Source organism: Centrocercus urophasianus, unplaced genomic scaffold (genome assembly GCF_019232065.1).
Source record: "Centrocercus urophasianus isolate 14NV4802_14NV808 unplaced genomic scaffold, USGS_Curo_1.0 seq_23, whole genome shotgun sequence".
Lineage (NCBI taxonomy): Eukaryota > Metazoa > Chordata > Aves > Galliformes > Phasianidae > Centrocercus > Centrocercus urophasianus.
This window is the reverse complement of record NW_024884789.1, coordinates 14,943,945-14,960,689: the sequence shown is the minus strand read 5'-3', so window position 1 is coordinate 14,960,689 and position 16,745 is coordinate 14,943,945. Positions and strand designations below refer to the sequence as shown.

Genomic DNA, 16,745 nt, shown 5'->3' with positions numbered 1-16,745 from the left:
GGAGCTGCGGGAAGGGAGCCGTCCCGACTGCCCGCCGAGCCGTGCGGGGAAGCCCTGCCTCTGGAGCGGGGCAGCGCCGTGCTGCATCCTGTGGGCAGCTGGCGGGGCGGCTGCTCGCGTTCAGAAGGGTTTGGAACGAGAGGAAAATCGGAGCTGCCGGGCGGTTACTTTAAACCTCACCTTTTTTTGTGTGTGTGCTTTCCGATCGTAGCCCTTAATGGGGACGGTGCCGGACTGAGGAGAGGCAGAGGAAGTTTTGAACGGGAAATCAGAAGTGTAGGGACACGTTCTCATGCTCCTAATAAAGTAGGCTGTGCGGTGTAACTTTGCATTGCACAGTTTTTAAGTAAGGATTCTGTTTAAAAAATAATAGTCATCTTAAAGCAGGAATTTCTTATCTAACCGCGGTGTTCTTTGGTAGTAACCGAGAAGAGTCTCGTGCTGTCACTTGAATTTCGTGCCCTGACTGAGGTACAATATCTTTTCCTTTTGAATTATTTTCATGGATTGTGCCGGTAAAGCTTCTCCAAAGTCTCTCCTTTTAATGAAATAATTGCTTGAAAAAGCAGGTTAATTCTGGTGTCGGTGCCAGGCTGCTGCCTTTTGTCCCACGTAGCGGGCAGCGCTGCCGGTAGCAGTGCGGCACTGGGAGCATAGGGGCCGTCCGTCGGTGGGCTCCTGCTCTGCTCCGAGAGCCTGTGTGGGTAAAAGGCGAGCACTGTGTGCATTAATCGTTATTGTGCTGCATGTGTTTGGCAAGAAGATGGAATTGGGTTGCTTCAAATACCAGCATGCAAAACAAAAGAAGATGTATTTTTAAGTGTGAACTACGTGGCCGTGTTAGCAGCCCTGCAGGATTTTACATACACAGACAGTGCGGTTTGTCGATACAACCCCTGCCAGCAGGCTTGAACTATGTAACCCAATAAACAAAGGAGAGAAAAAAACGTCACTGATTGATTGATTTATTTAAAATATATAACCATTTCACATGCGTTTGGACAGAGGGTGAGCAGCAAGTTGCCTTTGAAGTAATTGTTTCAGTTCTTCGGGGAGTTTTGTGTAAACCAATTTCCATATTGATGTAAAGTCTTGTCAGAGCCCAGCTGTTGGATTTTAAAGTACAATTCACAATGGCTGGATTATGGAGTTACTTAGGGCTCTGTCCTTTTCCAGAATACTCATGTGGTACGTTTCATTTGTATTTTGTGCTACTTAATTTCATGATACGCTGAAAAGCTTCATTGTTTCTTCTTGTTTTTTAACCTGCTGGACAGAGTTCTGCTGCAGGAGGTGTGTTGTCACATGTCTGACAGTGACCTCCGACTGCCACAGAATAATGGACCCCCAGTGTTGCTGTTTGGGAGATGAGATGTTTGGGAATGCAGTTCAGGTGTGTGAGGGGGAGATGCCAGATATGCCGCTGAATGGAGCGTTTTACTTCTTCCTGATGCTGTAATGCTATCTTTTGGGTATTCTGGTTGTTTTGTAGTTCAAACACAGAAAATTATGGTCCGAAGGAAAATAATAGGATTCTTTTTTTTTTTTTTTTTTTTAATAAGTGAAAAAGATTGTTAATTCCTTCCTGGTTGCTGTTGAGGTACCCCAAATTGATACTGTTGGAAATGAATTGTGAGTCACTTTATTCTTTTTAATGCAACATGACGTTTTGTGGAACGGGTTTGCTGTCACGCTGAAGCCCAGGCTGCCAGGCCTTACGTGGGTCAGAGCAAGCACACATTGTGGTCAGCTGTCAGCACACCAACACGTTCCCAAGGCTGGGAGGGTCATAGAGTCACAGAATGATTTGGGTCAGAAGGAACCTGAGAGATGGGCTGGAGGTGTCGGTGGATTGGGCTACGTGGTAGGAAATGGAACTTTCTGGTTTCAGGCAGAGGAGAAAGGTGTTTTTTTCTCTCTGTTTCTAAGAAAATAGGCAGTGGTGAAGCATCCAAAGTTATGAAGATTGAGTAAATGTTTTGCAGACTGATGGACCTTTAAAAATGGTTCAGTAACTGTTACAAGTCTGCACTGGGAGCCAGGGAAGCCTCACACTGTTAGTTGTTGCAAGCAGGCCAGAGTTAACTGGGGGATCCTTTCTACGGGGAGTGCCGTTTCTGTGCTCACCCACTGGAAGTTTGCAAAGAAATTGAGTAGTTCTGGCAGCCTGCTCTTTGGTACAGATCTTAGTCTTGCGAGAGTCTCGGCTGAGAGAAGAAGTATCAGGATTGACTGGTAGGAGAGAAGAACTAATGATGCTGAATTGGTGAGCAACTGCTCTGCTCTGGAGCAGCACCAGTGGGATAGGTTACTGCAGCTGCGTGGAATCGGAGGTGACAGACTGGGAGCTAGATCCAACCTGGTGGTGTTTGGCAGGCTGTGGGGTATGTGGGGGTACTGGGCAACTACTTTGTGAGGGACAGGGATGAGGCCTGTGGGTGGTGAGAGCTGGAGGACTGGGCTTCTGCTGTCCTTAGGCCATGTCAGTAGAGTTCCATCTCCTGTGGTTAATGAAGTACAGAACAGAACCTAGTGAGAATTGCACTGCCCTTACATGCACGTTTCTGAAGGGAGATCAGCAGGATATCAGGCCTAAGTCCTGCGAGCCTTTTCTCCTGGATGTATTTACTGTTAAGATAGAAAGGTGTGATTTCAGCTTCTAATTCTGACTGGTGCTGCGTAGCATCAGTGAAATGGAATCTGTTGCTGCTTTGAGGACCATGAAAGAAGAATTGGTTATTCTGTTGTAGAGAACACTGCTTAACTGTCGGGGTCTGCACTTGAACCTTTGGAAACACAACCAGTTTTCTGACTGGCGTTGGCGCCGCATGAGGGTTTAATCATTGACAAACACCTATTTAAGGAAACAAAACACGCAGCTTTCTTTACTGGTGCAAATTACTTCTGCACTTTGCTGCATTCTCCTGCTGCTGCATACTGGAGCCCATGGGGCCGGGCTGTGGTGCTGTGGGACCCCCTCCTGCAGCTCCCCGTGCCCCCTCCCCACAGGCAGCGCCCGCAGCTGAGCCGGCCCCTGCGTGCCATGCTGCCTCTGACGTGTGTTCTGTCATGGTTCTTGGCACTGACCTGTCAGCACGTTGGTAATTACTCTGTGCTTTTCACCAGTAAACAACTGCACGGGGAAAATATCTTGAAAGCCGCTTCACAAATTGAAGCATGTTTAAATTTGCCTTTGCTCTCGCGCTTGTGAAAGTTAAATCCAATTTAGCAAATATCCAAGTGCAGGACTTCTGTTGACTAAATATTAACAAAATCTGGCCTTTGGAACTGCGGGCTGAGAGGCCGCTTTACCTGACTGCGCCGGAGCTGAGCGAGTGCCTGCGCCAGAGCTGTTTGTTGCGGCACATTCTCAAGATACGGCTGGTTGGAGGCTTACTGCTGAAATGGGTGTTTCAGGCCCTTTGAAAGACTCGAGATTTGCAAGTAAAAAGAGGAAATCTGTCTTCATGTCTCACTCTGTGATAATCAAAGGCAGTTGCTTGCTCTGTACAAGTCTCGGCTGGGGACGTTCTTTCAAGTGTGGAGAATCTGTACGTCCTGTTTAAGTCAGCGATAACCGGGGGTGCTGAACACCTCCTAGATCAAACTCGTTCAGCTTTGGTACAGCTCTTGCCTAGTGACAGTGGCGAGCCTATTGCAGCCGGCTGGCAGCACAGCCTTACAGCTAGTTCTTCTCGGCTGGGTCTGAATCAGCAGCGTACAGCTGCGGCCATCTGCGGTGCTCTGTGTGGATGCTGCCCATCTGTACTGTTGTAAGAAAGAAAGAAAACCGCTGAAGGAATGAGGTGATGGGGGCAGGTAGTTAGGAGGGCTGAGCCTCCTGGTTCAGGGCCATGTTTGCGGGCCGCAGCCGGGGGCTGATTCCATATCAAGTATTTCACCAGCTTCTGTGAAAAAAGCTGTTTTTTCTTGTTCCTTGCAATAGAGATCCTTGTATGTTCTCCTTCTTTTAGGCCTATGTAGCACTAAATTCTAACCTTCAGGGTTTTTAAATATTCGTTATTGCTTATAACTTCTCTTGCCTACAGTACATAAAGAAACGATCGTTATCATACACTAATTACTGACAGGGCTGCCAGTGTTTCATCTTCACAAGAGTATTCTAAATTGGTGTATTTGTTTCTAAACTATATGTTACTAAATCAGAACTGTCAGACCTTTGTGTCTCTCAGGGGTAGTGCATGCGGCTATATGTGTCTGACTTTGCAGTTCTCTATCTAGTATGAGAGGAAGTGCAATGTGGAGCCTTCTTTTCTTTTTTTTTGTGCGTGTTCTCATGAGATAAGTTACTATCGTGTGCAAAATAACCACGTATGAAAAGAATTTGTTAAGTCATTACGAGACTAGTCAGGCTTGATACCTTTTAGAGTATATGTTAGTCTTTCATTCGCAATGAGAGAAAGAATTAGACATTCACCTTCCTCGTATTTATGTGTGAGCTGTAATTTGCAGTTGCAGCTGATAGCTCAGAGATCAAACACGCTGTAGTTCTCTCCTTTCATGATTTGTCTTTTCCTTGAGGACTAATATCTGAGGGATATGCACATAACTAATGGTGCAGAAACTCTCTTCTAACCTCCTTTACGAAGATCAGTTTTCCTTGGGTTTGCAATAAGCAATAAAAAGGGAAAGGAGGATTCTGTTCTCCAGGAACAGCTGTGTTATGAGAAAAAGGTGACTCTATGTGGGACAGAGCTCTTTGCTCATTGGATGGAAAATATCCACAGACTGAAATACGTAAGCAGAAAGCCTTGTTAGGGGACCTGGCAGATGGATGCTGCTTTTTGTGCTTCATACTGTTTTAAAGGGAAGTTTGCCCACGGTTAATGAAGTCTTTAGTTTGCCCTTCTTTTCTTTTTTTTTTCCCTCTCTCTTCTCTCCTTCGCTTGCCGGTGGCAATTGGGCTGAGCAGTTCAGCGAGGCGCAGGTCGGCACACGGGGGCAGTTTCAGGCAGCTCCCAGTGCCTGTGCCGCCAGCTGAGAACGCCGGGGAGTGGCTCAGGGTGCCACGCTGCTCCCCACGGGCTGTGGCAGCTGCAGGCTGAGCTCGTGCCAGCTGGCACACCTTGCACGTCGGCTGCGGCTGCGCAGCATCCCAGGCAGGCTCACATCTTCATGGAGAAGGCGGTATTTGCTTCACTCTTCCTGCCCGGTGGTGTGGGGAGCTGAAGCCTTCACGCCGACAGGAGCAAGGAGCTGTCCCAGCAGATCTGAGCGCTGTTAGGAAATGGTGGGGAATCCATGTTACGTCCTGCTTCCCCTTGCCTCGTGCATCTGTATGTGCTGCTTGAAGCAGTGCTTGAAGCACGGAGCTGAAGCCTGGCTGTTAGCTATGGGGCGGCACTCTCTGAGGTGGCTAATGCTCCTTATGCTCCTTGGCTGCAGCCTGACGTTAATCTCTGACACCTAATGTTCTCACAAAGTGCAGGAGCCCCCCAAGAGGCTGGGGGCTCCCGGCAGTGTTGGAAGTGGGGTTCCCCACTGCCCTCACCATCAACACAGGCCCTTGGTTCGCTACTGCTGCAAGAGCAGCAGGGCGCTGTTTACTGCAGTGTCAGCCTGCGGTACATGCTGCCAGCACCTGTCCAGGCACAGCCACCAGCCTTGCACAGCAGCTTGTTGTTTTCCTTCCTCGGTGGTGGGAGTGATGCAGGACCCACACTTGTGGCTCTCCTGTTTGTGTAAATCTAGCCTTTGGGCCATTTGTCATGCTCCATACGTAGCCATCTAGGCTAAAATCAGCCAGGAGAGGTATAATCATCCCGGCTTTCATTTTAAGAGCATTTATCTCTGAGGTTAATTAAAGCTACTTGAATGTAAATAAGGCTAACCTCTTCACTTCTGAACAATGCAAATAGAATAGTCAGCATACTTATAGGGTATCAGCCATGTAATTATTGTGTAATGTTTGTGTTCTTTGAAACACCATGCTATTTATTGCCATTGAATCCTGGTATGAGGTGCTTCATAAAACCAACTGCGTGACTCTTTATTTTTGCACTTTAGAAGAAGCTGATCATTCACACATGGGGGAGGAGTGACATTAAATCTTTACATAGAAAGAGACACTGGTGTTACAAAGGCTTTGTCAGAGTGTGTTCTTTCCATCTCAACAACCGCTGCCCGCAGCCCCATCCCATGGCAGCACGCTGCAGGCTGTAGCCCCACACACTGGCTTCAATTTCAGGCAGAATTGTCTTAGTTTTAAATGGTATAGTGTGAAGAAATCAAATAGAGCAGTGGGAATGGGATGGTATGCAGGGCCTCAGGTTTTCAGTGTCTCCACCGTGGTTCAAAAGGGGACAAGATGCATTTGTGGTACTGAATTTCCACCTCTCCCTTCAAAGCACTGGGAGAGCCGGGACTAACTTAGCAGTTTTCTCCATTCCATCCAAGAACCATTTGCTTTTGAAAACCCGGTACAGTTTACACGGGTCAGTTAGAAATGGGTTTTTGTTGCACTTGGCACTTTGGCACTTAATCGACATGTCCTGTGTGACTGAGAGTGGTCTTACACGTGCTTAGCCCACAGCATGGGATCACCTAGAACTTGGGTGGGATGTGGTTCTCTGGTCCTGAGTTCTGAGCAGAACTGTGTCTTCCAGGGGCCATGATCTGCATCCCGAGAGGATGCCAGCTCCTTTCTGAGCCCTGGGTGCTCTTTGCCTGAAGGCAGTAGTCCAGGCAGGGTACGGACAGCCCAGGAACAGCACTCCCTGGTCATCAGAGCACCAGGAGCTTCCTTCCAAGCAGCGGCATTTACATCCTTTGCTTCTGACTTGCATCTGAATGATATTAATTGCTGTCCTAGCTGAAAGGAGCAGCAGTAACTGCTGACTTCCTATATCAACTGTAATGTTACTCATAATGGGTGTGCTTTTCCATTCAGCTAAATTAATTAGCTCATCTTTGTCTGTATTTGATTTGGCAGAGGAGTTATTGTGGGAAAACACATTTTCTAGTTAATTTATAGTGATTGCTTCAAGCTCAGTTTGGGAGTTAATAAATCCATCTTCTACACTGCGCAAAACTGCTTATCAGATTTTCACTGTTTTCCCCTTGGTTGAGCTAGATCCTGGCTTACTTCGGCAGTGCTGTATTACTGAGAGATGCTGTGAGTATTAAAGGTCAGTGAAACTACTCTTTGGTGTGGGGCGGGCATGTTGGAGGTGTTCTCAGCTACTGCTGCAGCATCAGCTGTGCCACACCGAGGGTGCAAACTGCTGCTCTGCATGTGGGGGAGCTGAGCCTGCCCTTGGCCTCATCTTCCTTTAGAGGGACACTCCCTGCCACTGTTGGATTAACAGATGTACTGTAGTAGGTTTGGGAGGAGTTTTTTTTGTACTGCGGGTACACTGTTGAATTACAATAAGTATTTGCTTAAAATATGAGTACATAAGGATGTTTATGACTGCTGGATAGATTCTTGCATCAACAGATAATAAAAATCCCAGACATGTTAATTAAAGAGCTGTAGATCTTTCATTTGAGAAACCTCATATACATAGGCGCCTTCTAATGGCCAAGGCAGCTGGGTGCAGGTGTCCAGCCTTGCAGCAGGAGCACCGCCATGGGGAGGGAGTGCGAGCAGGGCCAGCCATGGCAGCAACATGTGGGGATTTCACATCCTGATGCTCTCTTCAAGGGGCATCAAAATATCCTGTCCGCCTCCTGCATTGGACCTCTTGTTGGAAATTAATGTGCAACCTCTCCATGACGCAAGCCAGTGTTTCATTCTTCAGCTTTGCTTGGTTGATTATCTTGCTGCATGTGGTAGATGCTGGGTGAGTGCTGGGAACTCCCTTTTGCCCAGACCTGAAAAGGTCCTGAAAATGTCATGTTTTTAATCTTGCTGTGGCTGGCTCCCCATGATCCCATGTCCTAAAAACCATACTGGTGTCTCAGAGTAACTTTGGATTCCCATTCAGAAGGTGAAGCGCAGTGCCCGGGCAGACTGTGTCAGCTCTGAGCATGCTGCTTCCATCACTGAGCTGCCTGGTGTTAATGGAAAATGGGAATTGCTATCTGTAACAAATGCTTTTTTTGCATATTCTTTCTTCCTCTAGTACGGTTTCCTCATTTTAAATTTAAACTGGAAATTAAAATGCTCAAAGCAGTGCATTTTTGTGGCCAGAACACTGGCGTGTCTTCAATCTAGGAGGCTGGACAGAGGCTTTGGTGGCAGTGACAGAGGCATCGATAGCAGTGTTGGCTTCACTGTGGAAACAGAGCTGAGTATGGGGAAACTCCCTGTCCTTACTGTCAAAGGTCCAAAATATTCTATTTTTTTCTGATGTTTTCCTTTCCAACCACACTGTTTATACTTGCAGAAGTGAAAAATAGCCAAACATAAAGGTAAGGCCAAAGCAGAGATCTTTTCAATGGCAAAACCTCAGTCTAAAGGATTTCTTTTCTTACAGTTGATTTTAAAGCCCTCACAAAAGTGCTTCATGATGAAGGCTCTCCTGTGTCTCATAGGGGCAGCTCTGGCATGTACTGGTTGTAAATTTGCACTCCATGGTGTGTTACTGCTGCCCACACTGACTGGAGTTCTGTAATGGATGTCACCCACCTCACCACTTAACCTCCTTGGTGTTGCCAGTCTGACCTCTGCTGTGCCCACTGCAGTTTGAACACTGCCCCCAGGGGCAGAGTAGAGCCTGAAGGAGAATATCCTGAAAACAAGCTGTGTAAAACACACTGATACACTTGTTCAAATGGGATGAAGCACGCGACTCCAAAGCCAGGTCGCCTTAGATGTTTGAGGAGATCCTAATGTGTAGCTGTTGGTGCTTTTTAGTGGCTGGATGTGGTCCTAGTTCAGGCCCAAACTATTGAGAAAAAAGCAAGTAAAAGCTCACTTGACTAGTTAATTACACTTCGTCGAACATGTTTGGGTATATTAGCTACTGCTCGTACTAATTTGTAACACTTGAAAAATATGGTTGGATTTGGATTTTTATTCAAGTTATCATTCCAAAAGAGTAGCACAGTTATTGTGGAAATTCTGAAAACCCATTGCTGAGAAATGTGACTCACAGAGCGAGCACCTCATGAAATTTGAATGTTGAGAAGGGGGGATGACTGGCAGCTCCTGTTGTAAGCATGCTAGTTACAATAATGTATAAAAGTTCAACATCAAAGAGATCACTGCTTAGTTTGTGGCAGACTTGTACATCAAAGAACAAACAGAGGACAAAAGGAGCTGTGCAGAGATACAGTTTGGCCTCACAGACAAGTCCCCGTGGAGTGCTAGGGAGCTGCTTTCATAACGTGGAAATTATCTTTGGTACATCATCATTTCTGATGTGGGGAACAAGTGAGACTAAGATTAAAAGCACTCTCTCAGAGTTCCGTCTTGCCAGTGCAGTGGGTGCAGGTGCCCCAGCTTGCACGATTTTAGCTGCGGTGTGACTCGGGTGCAGAACGGGGCTGGCAGATTGCAAGTGTGCCTACAGCACGGCGCTCACTCTGGGTGGAGCAAAAGGCAGATAAAATGCATAAATGAAAGCTAAATGCCTACTTCTGGAGTAATTGTTCTGTATTATTACACTTGCAGTCACATACTGCATGGTGCTCCCAAAAAGGTTGTGGAGCTTCCCTCCTCAGAGGTATTGAGACCTCAGCTGGACTCAGCCTGGAAGTGGAATCGGCCCTGCGTTGAGCAGAGGCTGCTCCAAGCAATCTCCAAGGTGCCTTCCAACACCAGCTCTTTTCTGATTCTGTGAGGATAATACTTTCATACTAAGACAGCCATCCACCTATATTTGTAATATGATTTCTCCTAAGACAAGGCATGATTTACCCAAAAACATAACCAGCTCCTACGCAACGGATGTCCCCACAAAGAATTTTTTCTATCTTTTTTTTTTTTTTTTTGAGCTTCTGCTGCATGTGAGCCAGATGTGGTTTTGCTGATTCAGGGTTTTAGTAGCTAATGCATTATAACAAAAATCCTAAATTCTCCCTTAAGCCAAGGAGGAAGTTTGTGAATTTCTTACTGTTGTGCTTTAGCTTGGCAGGCAGCTGGGCACCATAGAGCTGTTTGCTCACTACCCCCTCCCAGTGGGACAGGGGAGAGAATTAGAGGGGAAAGCCGTAGAACAAAGAGAAGCAATACTGACTGTGCTAAGCACACGTCCAGCGTCAGAACAAGGCAGGGTGTGAGAAATTTGTCACAGAAAGTGGTTCGGCTGCTGCTTACCAATCGGTGGTATCACTGTGCTGAAGTCATGGAGGCTTTGCCATCAGTGTGAATGCATCTGCTTTAATACTACAATGAAAAGTAGGTCACATCAGTTCTTCAGCTCTTGTCTTCTTCATTTGTATTTCTTGTCTATATGTGCTGACTGCTTATGTGGTATAAAAATGTTAATCGTGAAATCCAGACTAAATCTGAATTCTCTGAAGTTTAAGTGTGCTTGGATCAACGATTTTAATAATAATTTCATCTTTTATGGAAATATTGTTGTCAGCAGACTTAGATTTTTCTTTTATTGCAGAACTAAAAATATTTAGAATCTGAGGGAATCATTAGGAAATACAAAGGGTTTCTGTTTAAAAACCCTAGGGAAACCTGATTAGGCATACTCCTGTATAATTAATTGATGCGCTACTACACTAAGAGGAGTAGTGCAGCAGTAAACAGAAGTCGGAATGTAAGAGGCTGAGAAGAGCTGCTGGGAATTGTGTAAAAACATCAAGGCTTGGAAAGAACAATTTGGGCACCTCAGGAGAAACCAGCATTTGCATTTGTTCGAAGGACAAGAAGTTCTCGGTAAGGCCATGAAAGAGGGAGCTGTGAAGGCTCACGCTTGTGATTAGCATTTGCTTTTGCCAGTGAAACAGCTGTAAACACGTTGGGTATTATTGCTGGCAGTATTCCCTGCTGCCTTCAGGTTGGTGCTGTGATTGTTCTTAGGCATTGTTTTTAAAATATCGTAGGGTCAAGCCTTTTATTAATTCTGTCTTTCAAATGCACTGTTTTTAGTAAGTTGTCACTTGAAATGTGAAATGGATCGTTTGTTTGTGCCTCCGTTGCTCTGAGGCCAAGAAATTATGGCCAGGACATGGCCTGTTCCCTTTAATCTCTTCAGAAGAGCTAGGGTCTCCTGTGAAGAGCAGCAGTAGTGTGTCTGTGGGGTCCAGTGGCTGAATGACCCATTGGAAACACGTTTAAAGCCATGTGTCAAATGCCTTGCTGCTCCCCCATCGACGGCACCAGTCCTGAAGGAGGGCTTCCATCCCAAGATGGAATGTGTGCAGGACCAGTAGCAGGACCAGGAGACCAGTAGCAGACCAGGAGAAAGAAGGAAGGGAGGCCTGTGTGTCTGTTGCCTTGCTTTGTTAATTGGAGAAATGAGCCGTACTTGAAGAGCTTTACTAAGTGGCTTTACTTGAGCTGCACGGGGTGCCTGAGCACTTGTAACAGCACTGCGCTGCTGCACACAAGGGCTCGGCACACTGACATCCAGCCTGTGCTGAGGAAACTGTAACTGTTTGCAAACAGTGGCCACTGCTCTCAAGTGAACGTGATGACAATGTGTGTGCCCTGCTGCAAGGAATTACAGCAGATGTGTTTCTTCCATACTCTTGCAGGGTGGAGGTTTCTTCATTCAATTAGGTCAAGTCCTGACCTGTTAGCTGGCATGGAGTGTGGTAGGAAGAGACGAGCTGTACGTTTTAGAAAGGCTAACCAAATCAATTCAGCTTATATGCTGAACAGGAAGAATTTTTTAAAGAATTTGCTTCTGAATTTAAAAGCAAAGTTTTAGAGCCTGTCTTTCCCCCTTAAAAATAGCTGCACTGTCAGGTTAATAGCTTGTTATTTCAGAGAGCACGTGTGCATGGGGAGAGCTGCCAGTAACTCATAAAGCCAAAATCCCAAAATGAAATCCTTGCATACTTCTTTTTTTTTTTTTTTTAAATTGCATTGAGCTGAAATATTCCTTAGGGAAGTGCTGGCAAAAACACGGTGCGGGGTTTTGTTGCTTAACTTTGTTGTATTGTTGCCACACTACTGGAGATTTGGTAACTATTACAAGTTCAGATTTTCTGTCAGCAGTAGGTGGGATCTCTGCATACAGGAATGAATGTCTGAAATGGGCAGCATGCACGGATGTCCAAGTTGGGCATGTTTCCTTGGAGTGTAAAGTTCAAGCACTGGGAGCACATCCACAGCTGGCATAGATCTATGTGTTTCAGATAAGAAGCACCACTAAGCATTATTTCTTAAAGGCACTATTTCTGAATTTGAACAAGTTTTGGTTAGGCAGGCATATTTTCCTTGGTGGAAGTTTAACAGTTTTTGAGGACTCTTATCTATTTCAAAAGTAAAAGTACCTTCATAATTGAAATTACAGAGCATGACTTGAAATATATAATCACCAAATACAATGTGGGAGAATAATTATAATTAATTCCAGTCTTCAGAAAATGCTTTCAAATTTGTATTAAGCTGGGTACTAAAATTGTTACTGCTTTGGAAAATGTTCCAAATCTGCAAACATCTCTGTAATGTGCCTTTTTGACAAAGGACTGCTTGGTCCAAGAGATTTATCCAAGGAGACAAAACCCAGTTTGCTTGGTGCTAATCTGGTGCTTTGCAAACAAGATTATAACTTTTGTTCCCTTGACTTTTACAATTTAGGCAGATAGATAATGGGCTGGTTTCCTCCCATAAGTAATTAATCTCATTGTAAATGTCAGTAGCATGTAATTTCGAGTATCTACTTGTTTGTTGTTGTTGTTTTTTAAGTAATGTAGCATCCCAGGCATTTTGATCACCCATATCTCACATTAGCAGAATTTGAAAAATCATTCCCAACCTGTGTATTCCAAAGTGCGCGTTAAGCGTTTACCTTCCTTCCCAAGACTTGTTGGCTGTACCAGAGACTGTCCAGAGAAGGAATTTGTCCTTCAACTTAATGCATAGCAAGTTGCTGTAATGGGGCTGTTTGTATTTCTCTTTGTGTTAGTGGAGTTCCTTGTATCCTCTTTGGATGGTAAAGCCAATAAAGAAGTCAGGTGACTCTCAGTGGAGCTGAGCTTAATATTGTTATTTGAAATGATGCTCCTTCAGTGCTGAGAGCAGGAGTTTGAGTGACCTAATCAGGCAGGGTTTAGCATGGCCTGGAAGAATAAGAAGTATTCCCATTTAAAATAAATAAAGGTTGATGAGTATAAGTACTGTGTTGGTTTTCAGGTACGGCACCATACAGCAGTGATAACTCAGTAAGAAGCTGAAGGACTGTGTGCCCAAAGAGAAAATACATGTAACTGAGAAGGAATTTAACTAAGCATGTATTGATTTCCCTGTGTGCTAATTCCATCACCGCAGTTCCAAGTACGTTGTTCAGTGGAGTTAAACAACCCACCTAAATATTTTAAGGGATTGTTCCTTAACAGTAACTGTTTGTAACATCATAGGGGGCAAATTAAGTTGGTTGCACAATGTATCCAGATGCTGTAAAATGTTGTGGATGTTATTAGTTGTTAAGTAACCAAGAGTAGCACTGGCAGTGTATTAAATCTCTTGGCATTGCATAAATAGTCCTAGATGAGAAAAACAGTCTCCAGTTCAGCCGTTATCCAGTCTGACTTTTGGGGTGGCTGTCCTGGCACTGTCTGAAATGGGGTGAACCAGGCAGCTGTGCTTTCCTCATTGAGTGGTAAACTTCCCCTCTGCAGGCTTTGTATTTGAAATTATTAAGACCAGGGCAGGCTGGAACTGACCCCAAACCAGTGGCACAGGACAGGTCTCTGAGTGCTCTTCACATCCTGTAGTTGTCATGGTTATGTCTTTCAAGCCCTTTCCAGATGAGCTGATATTAAGCTTGTAATGCTCTTAGATCTGTCAGAAGTTACATCTGTGATAACTGCCTGCCCTCAGCTGTCCTTCCGAGTTCAGACTTTCTCTGCTGTGGGGCAGATTTTACCTTCACTCACCTGTTACACACCTTCTTCCCATGGCTGCCCCTCCTTGCCACAGTGCTGCTTGCACAGCTCTTTCCCAGGAGAAAGGGCACCTCGCTGTGATGAGGGCTGTGTTTCACTTGCTGGATGCAGTGAGCTATCTGTATTTTCTTCCCGAAGCCAAGCTGCACATCAGAATAACACCAGCACTACGTAAAGCTGGATAAATTCCTGCTTCTCTTTTTCCTCATTTCTTTCTCGCCAAGTACTCTGAACAAATCTTCATTTAACTTTTTTAATGAAAATGTTTTTTATTCTGCAGTGAATGTGTCAAAGTAAACTGACGTGTCATGTAATAGCCTTGTGGTTTTCAGTTTTTCCTCCTTGTTATAAGTTGATGCAGAAGGCATATTTTGATGCTGTTATACTGTGACGGATGAAAAAACTGCGCTGACTTTTATCCAGGAGATGGAAGTGAGAAGCTTTCTTTCAAGGGCTGTAGATCAATTGGTGTCTTACAGAAGTAATACCATGAAAGGAGGGAAGAACTCCTCTTTGATTCTGAAGTCTTTCTATTCCAGTTGGTACAATAATGGGCTTTTGAATTAAAGGTTTGTTAAAGCTTGTATCTATTTCAGAGTACTGACAGCTGAAACTCACCAGCTGAGCCAAAATTTAGATATTTATCCAAGCCTGTTAAGATCAGAATTTATGTTGACTGGACTAAGGTCTAAGCTCTAATACCACTGCTATATAGAAGGCTGCTATTTGAATGTTCAGTGAAGTTCTTTACAATATGCCTTTAAGTTATGATTTATAACTGGATTCGTAATTTGTAACTGGATTCATAGAAATAAATGCTTTCGGCCAAATGCTGTTGAACTAATTCTATTTTGAAGTCATTAATTGTGTCTAGCTCATTTTAGAATAGGAGGGGGAAAGGCATCAGCTAACCCTACGTAAAAATGACAACAGGATTGTTTTATGAAGAGGCTGTTGGCTCTCCTAAGCTGCAAAGAGGGAATGGTTTGTTGGGTTGTTTGTGTTTTTGTTGTGTGTTATGTTTGGTGTTTTTTTTAATCAAAGAAGTGTGAGCAGGAGCTAGATAATGCATTATTATACTGCAAAAACAGTTCACTGTTGAACAGGCATTAATACAGTTAATGCTTTTCTCTTTTATCGTGTTAAGGTCTTTCCTTTGCAATAGGATCTGGCTATGCTGTGAGCCTACTAGATTGTGTTCAGTAAAACCCTTCTATTTGTGAGTAAATCCATTAACTCTTGTCAGATTGGTAAATTCTCAAGGTAAATTTCCTCTGATGTATTTGCAGTTGAATAATTAGTTTGCTGTATTCAGGCAACTTAATGTAGGAAAGAGATGTTACAGCTTTGACATCTCATATTTAGTGTGAAGCTTAGAATGAAGTGCTAGCTGATCATCAAAACTAAAATCTAGATGCAACCAAAATGCAATGATTTTTAATGTAATTTTTGGTGAGCCCTTGGAGTATGGAGCATGAGTGAAAACAACAAACCTACGCTTTGCTGATGGCTGGGGTTTGTGCTGCTCAAACATCTCCAGCCTCAGTTTCATTCTGTGTCCAAAAAAAAAAAAAAAACCTGAAAGTTTTTTACTTTAATTTCGCCAAGTAGGATTAACACTGTAAAAACAGATTGGGAAATGAGTACTGCATTTATTTTTAGACTGAAGCGTGGTACTACTGCAGTCTCCATCTTCAGTCTTCTGTTTTGGCTATTCCATTTGGGTGGATGTAAGAATCCTCCCTCTTGGAATTCATGTCTCCCTGGGACTGCACAGGCTGCATGCAGTACTGTCATCTTGCTGAAGTGCGATGTAATTGCCTGATCCTCTTTGCTGTCTAGTTCCTCATTTCTTTCATTTCATTTCTTTCATTTCTCCTCCTTTATGTCAATGTTCTTCATCTCCAATTCACTTTCTTGTGTTCTTCTTTCACTCTCTTTTGACAGCAAGCTGCTAGTGCCAATTTAATGCCTTTATCAGTATAGTTAAGGGTAACAACACAACTGCACCTTTACTCCCTTTTTAGCCGTCTGTTTCATATCATCATGAAAGATGGGGGCCCCTAGAACACCTATATGCTTTACCTTCCTAACTTTTATGCCCTGCTCTTCAAGAGATCTTTGTTCCTTTAGCAGCCTTCTGAAATTGCTCCAAGCACACCAGAGGTTATGACAGCTCCAGAAACCATGTCTGAGAAGGGCTTTAATTGTCTTTCCATTTACCAAAATTCACATGTGCTTTGTAAAGCCACAGTTCTTCCTCACCGTGCTGAAAAATTTCTGATTTTCTTACCACTTTTTGACAGTCTGGGCTAGGAACTCCAACAGAAGCTCACTGGTGCACATAGGAAACTTAATTCGTGCCTGCTCGTCACATGGCTTGGATGTGCCATTGCATTCAGATTCTGCATGTCAGAGGAAAGGGCAGTGGAAATAACGTTCCAAGGTGCTGCAGTTGCTAAAATGACTAATTTTTGTGATGAGCTCCCTGAATATATACAAACCATTCTGGTTACAAGTGTGATTAATAACAAATCATCCACAGGGTGGATTTTTAGGAGAGATCACTCAAACACCCTCTTTGCTCATGGATTGCTTAGGAAATCTGAGTTTGTTAAAATGAGCTAGCATGAAGCAAGAGCCTGCATGAATTTACTCTTAATCAAGCTATCAAGCTGGTAAACAAAACATGGAAGTAAATTGTGTATTGAGTTTGCAGAAAGAGAACTACAGTAAAGTGTGTTTAACAAGTTTGGGAACCAAAATAG

At 44.2% G+C, this 16,745-nt stretch overlaps 1 protein-coding gene across 4 annotated transcripts in view; it reads left to right on the top strand.

Moving 5' to 3' along the window:
* The window catches only part of RORA (RAR related orphan receptor A), a 199,688-nt gene that overhangs the window by 128,853 nt on the left and 54,090 nt on the right, over window positions 1-16,745 (top strand). For 2 of the 4 annotated variants that reach the window (XM_042824183.1, XM_042824178.1), the window contains exon 1: window positions 3,042-3,101. The exons of the other annotated variants lie outside the window; for them this stretch is intronic. In XM_042824183.1, the coding sequence (XP_042680117.1) occupies window positions 3,044-3,101 (58 nt within the window). In that variant the 5' untranslated portion in view covers window positions 3,042-3,043. Of the gene's footprint in view, window positions 1-3,041; window positions 3,102-16,745 lie in introns of those variants that run through there. 4 annotated transcript variants of the gene reach the window in all.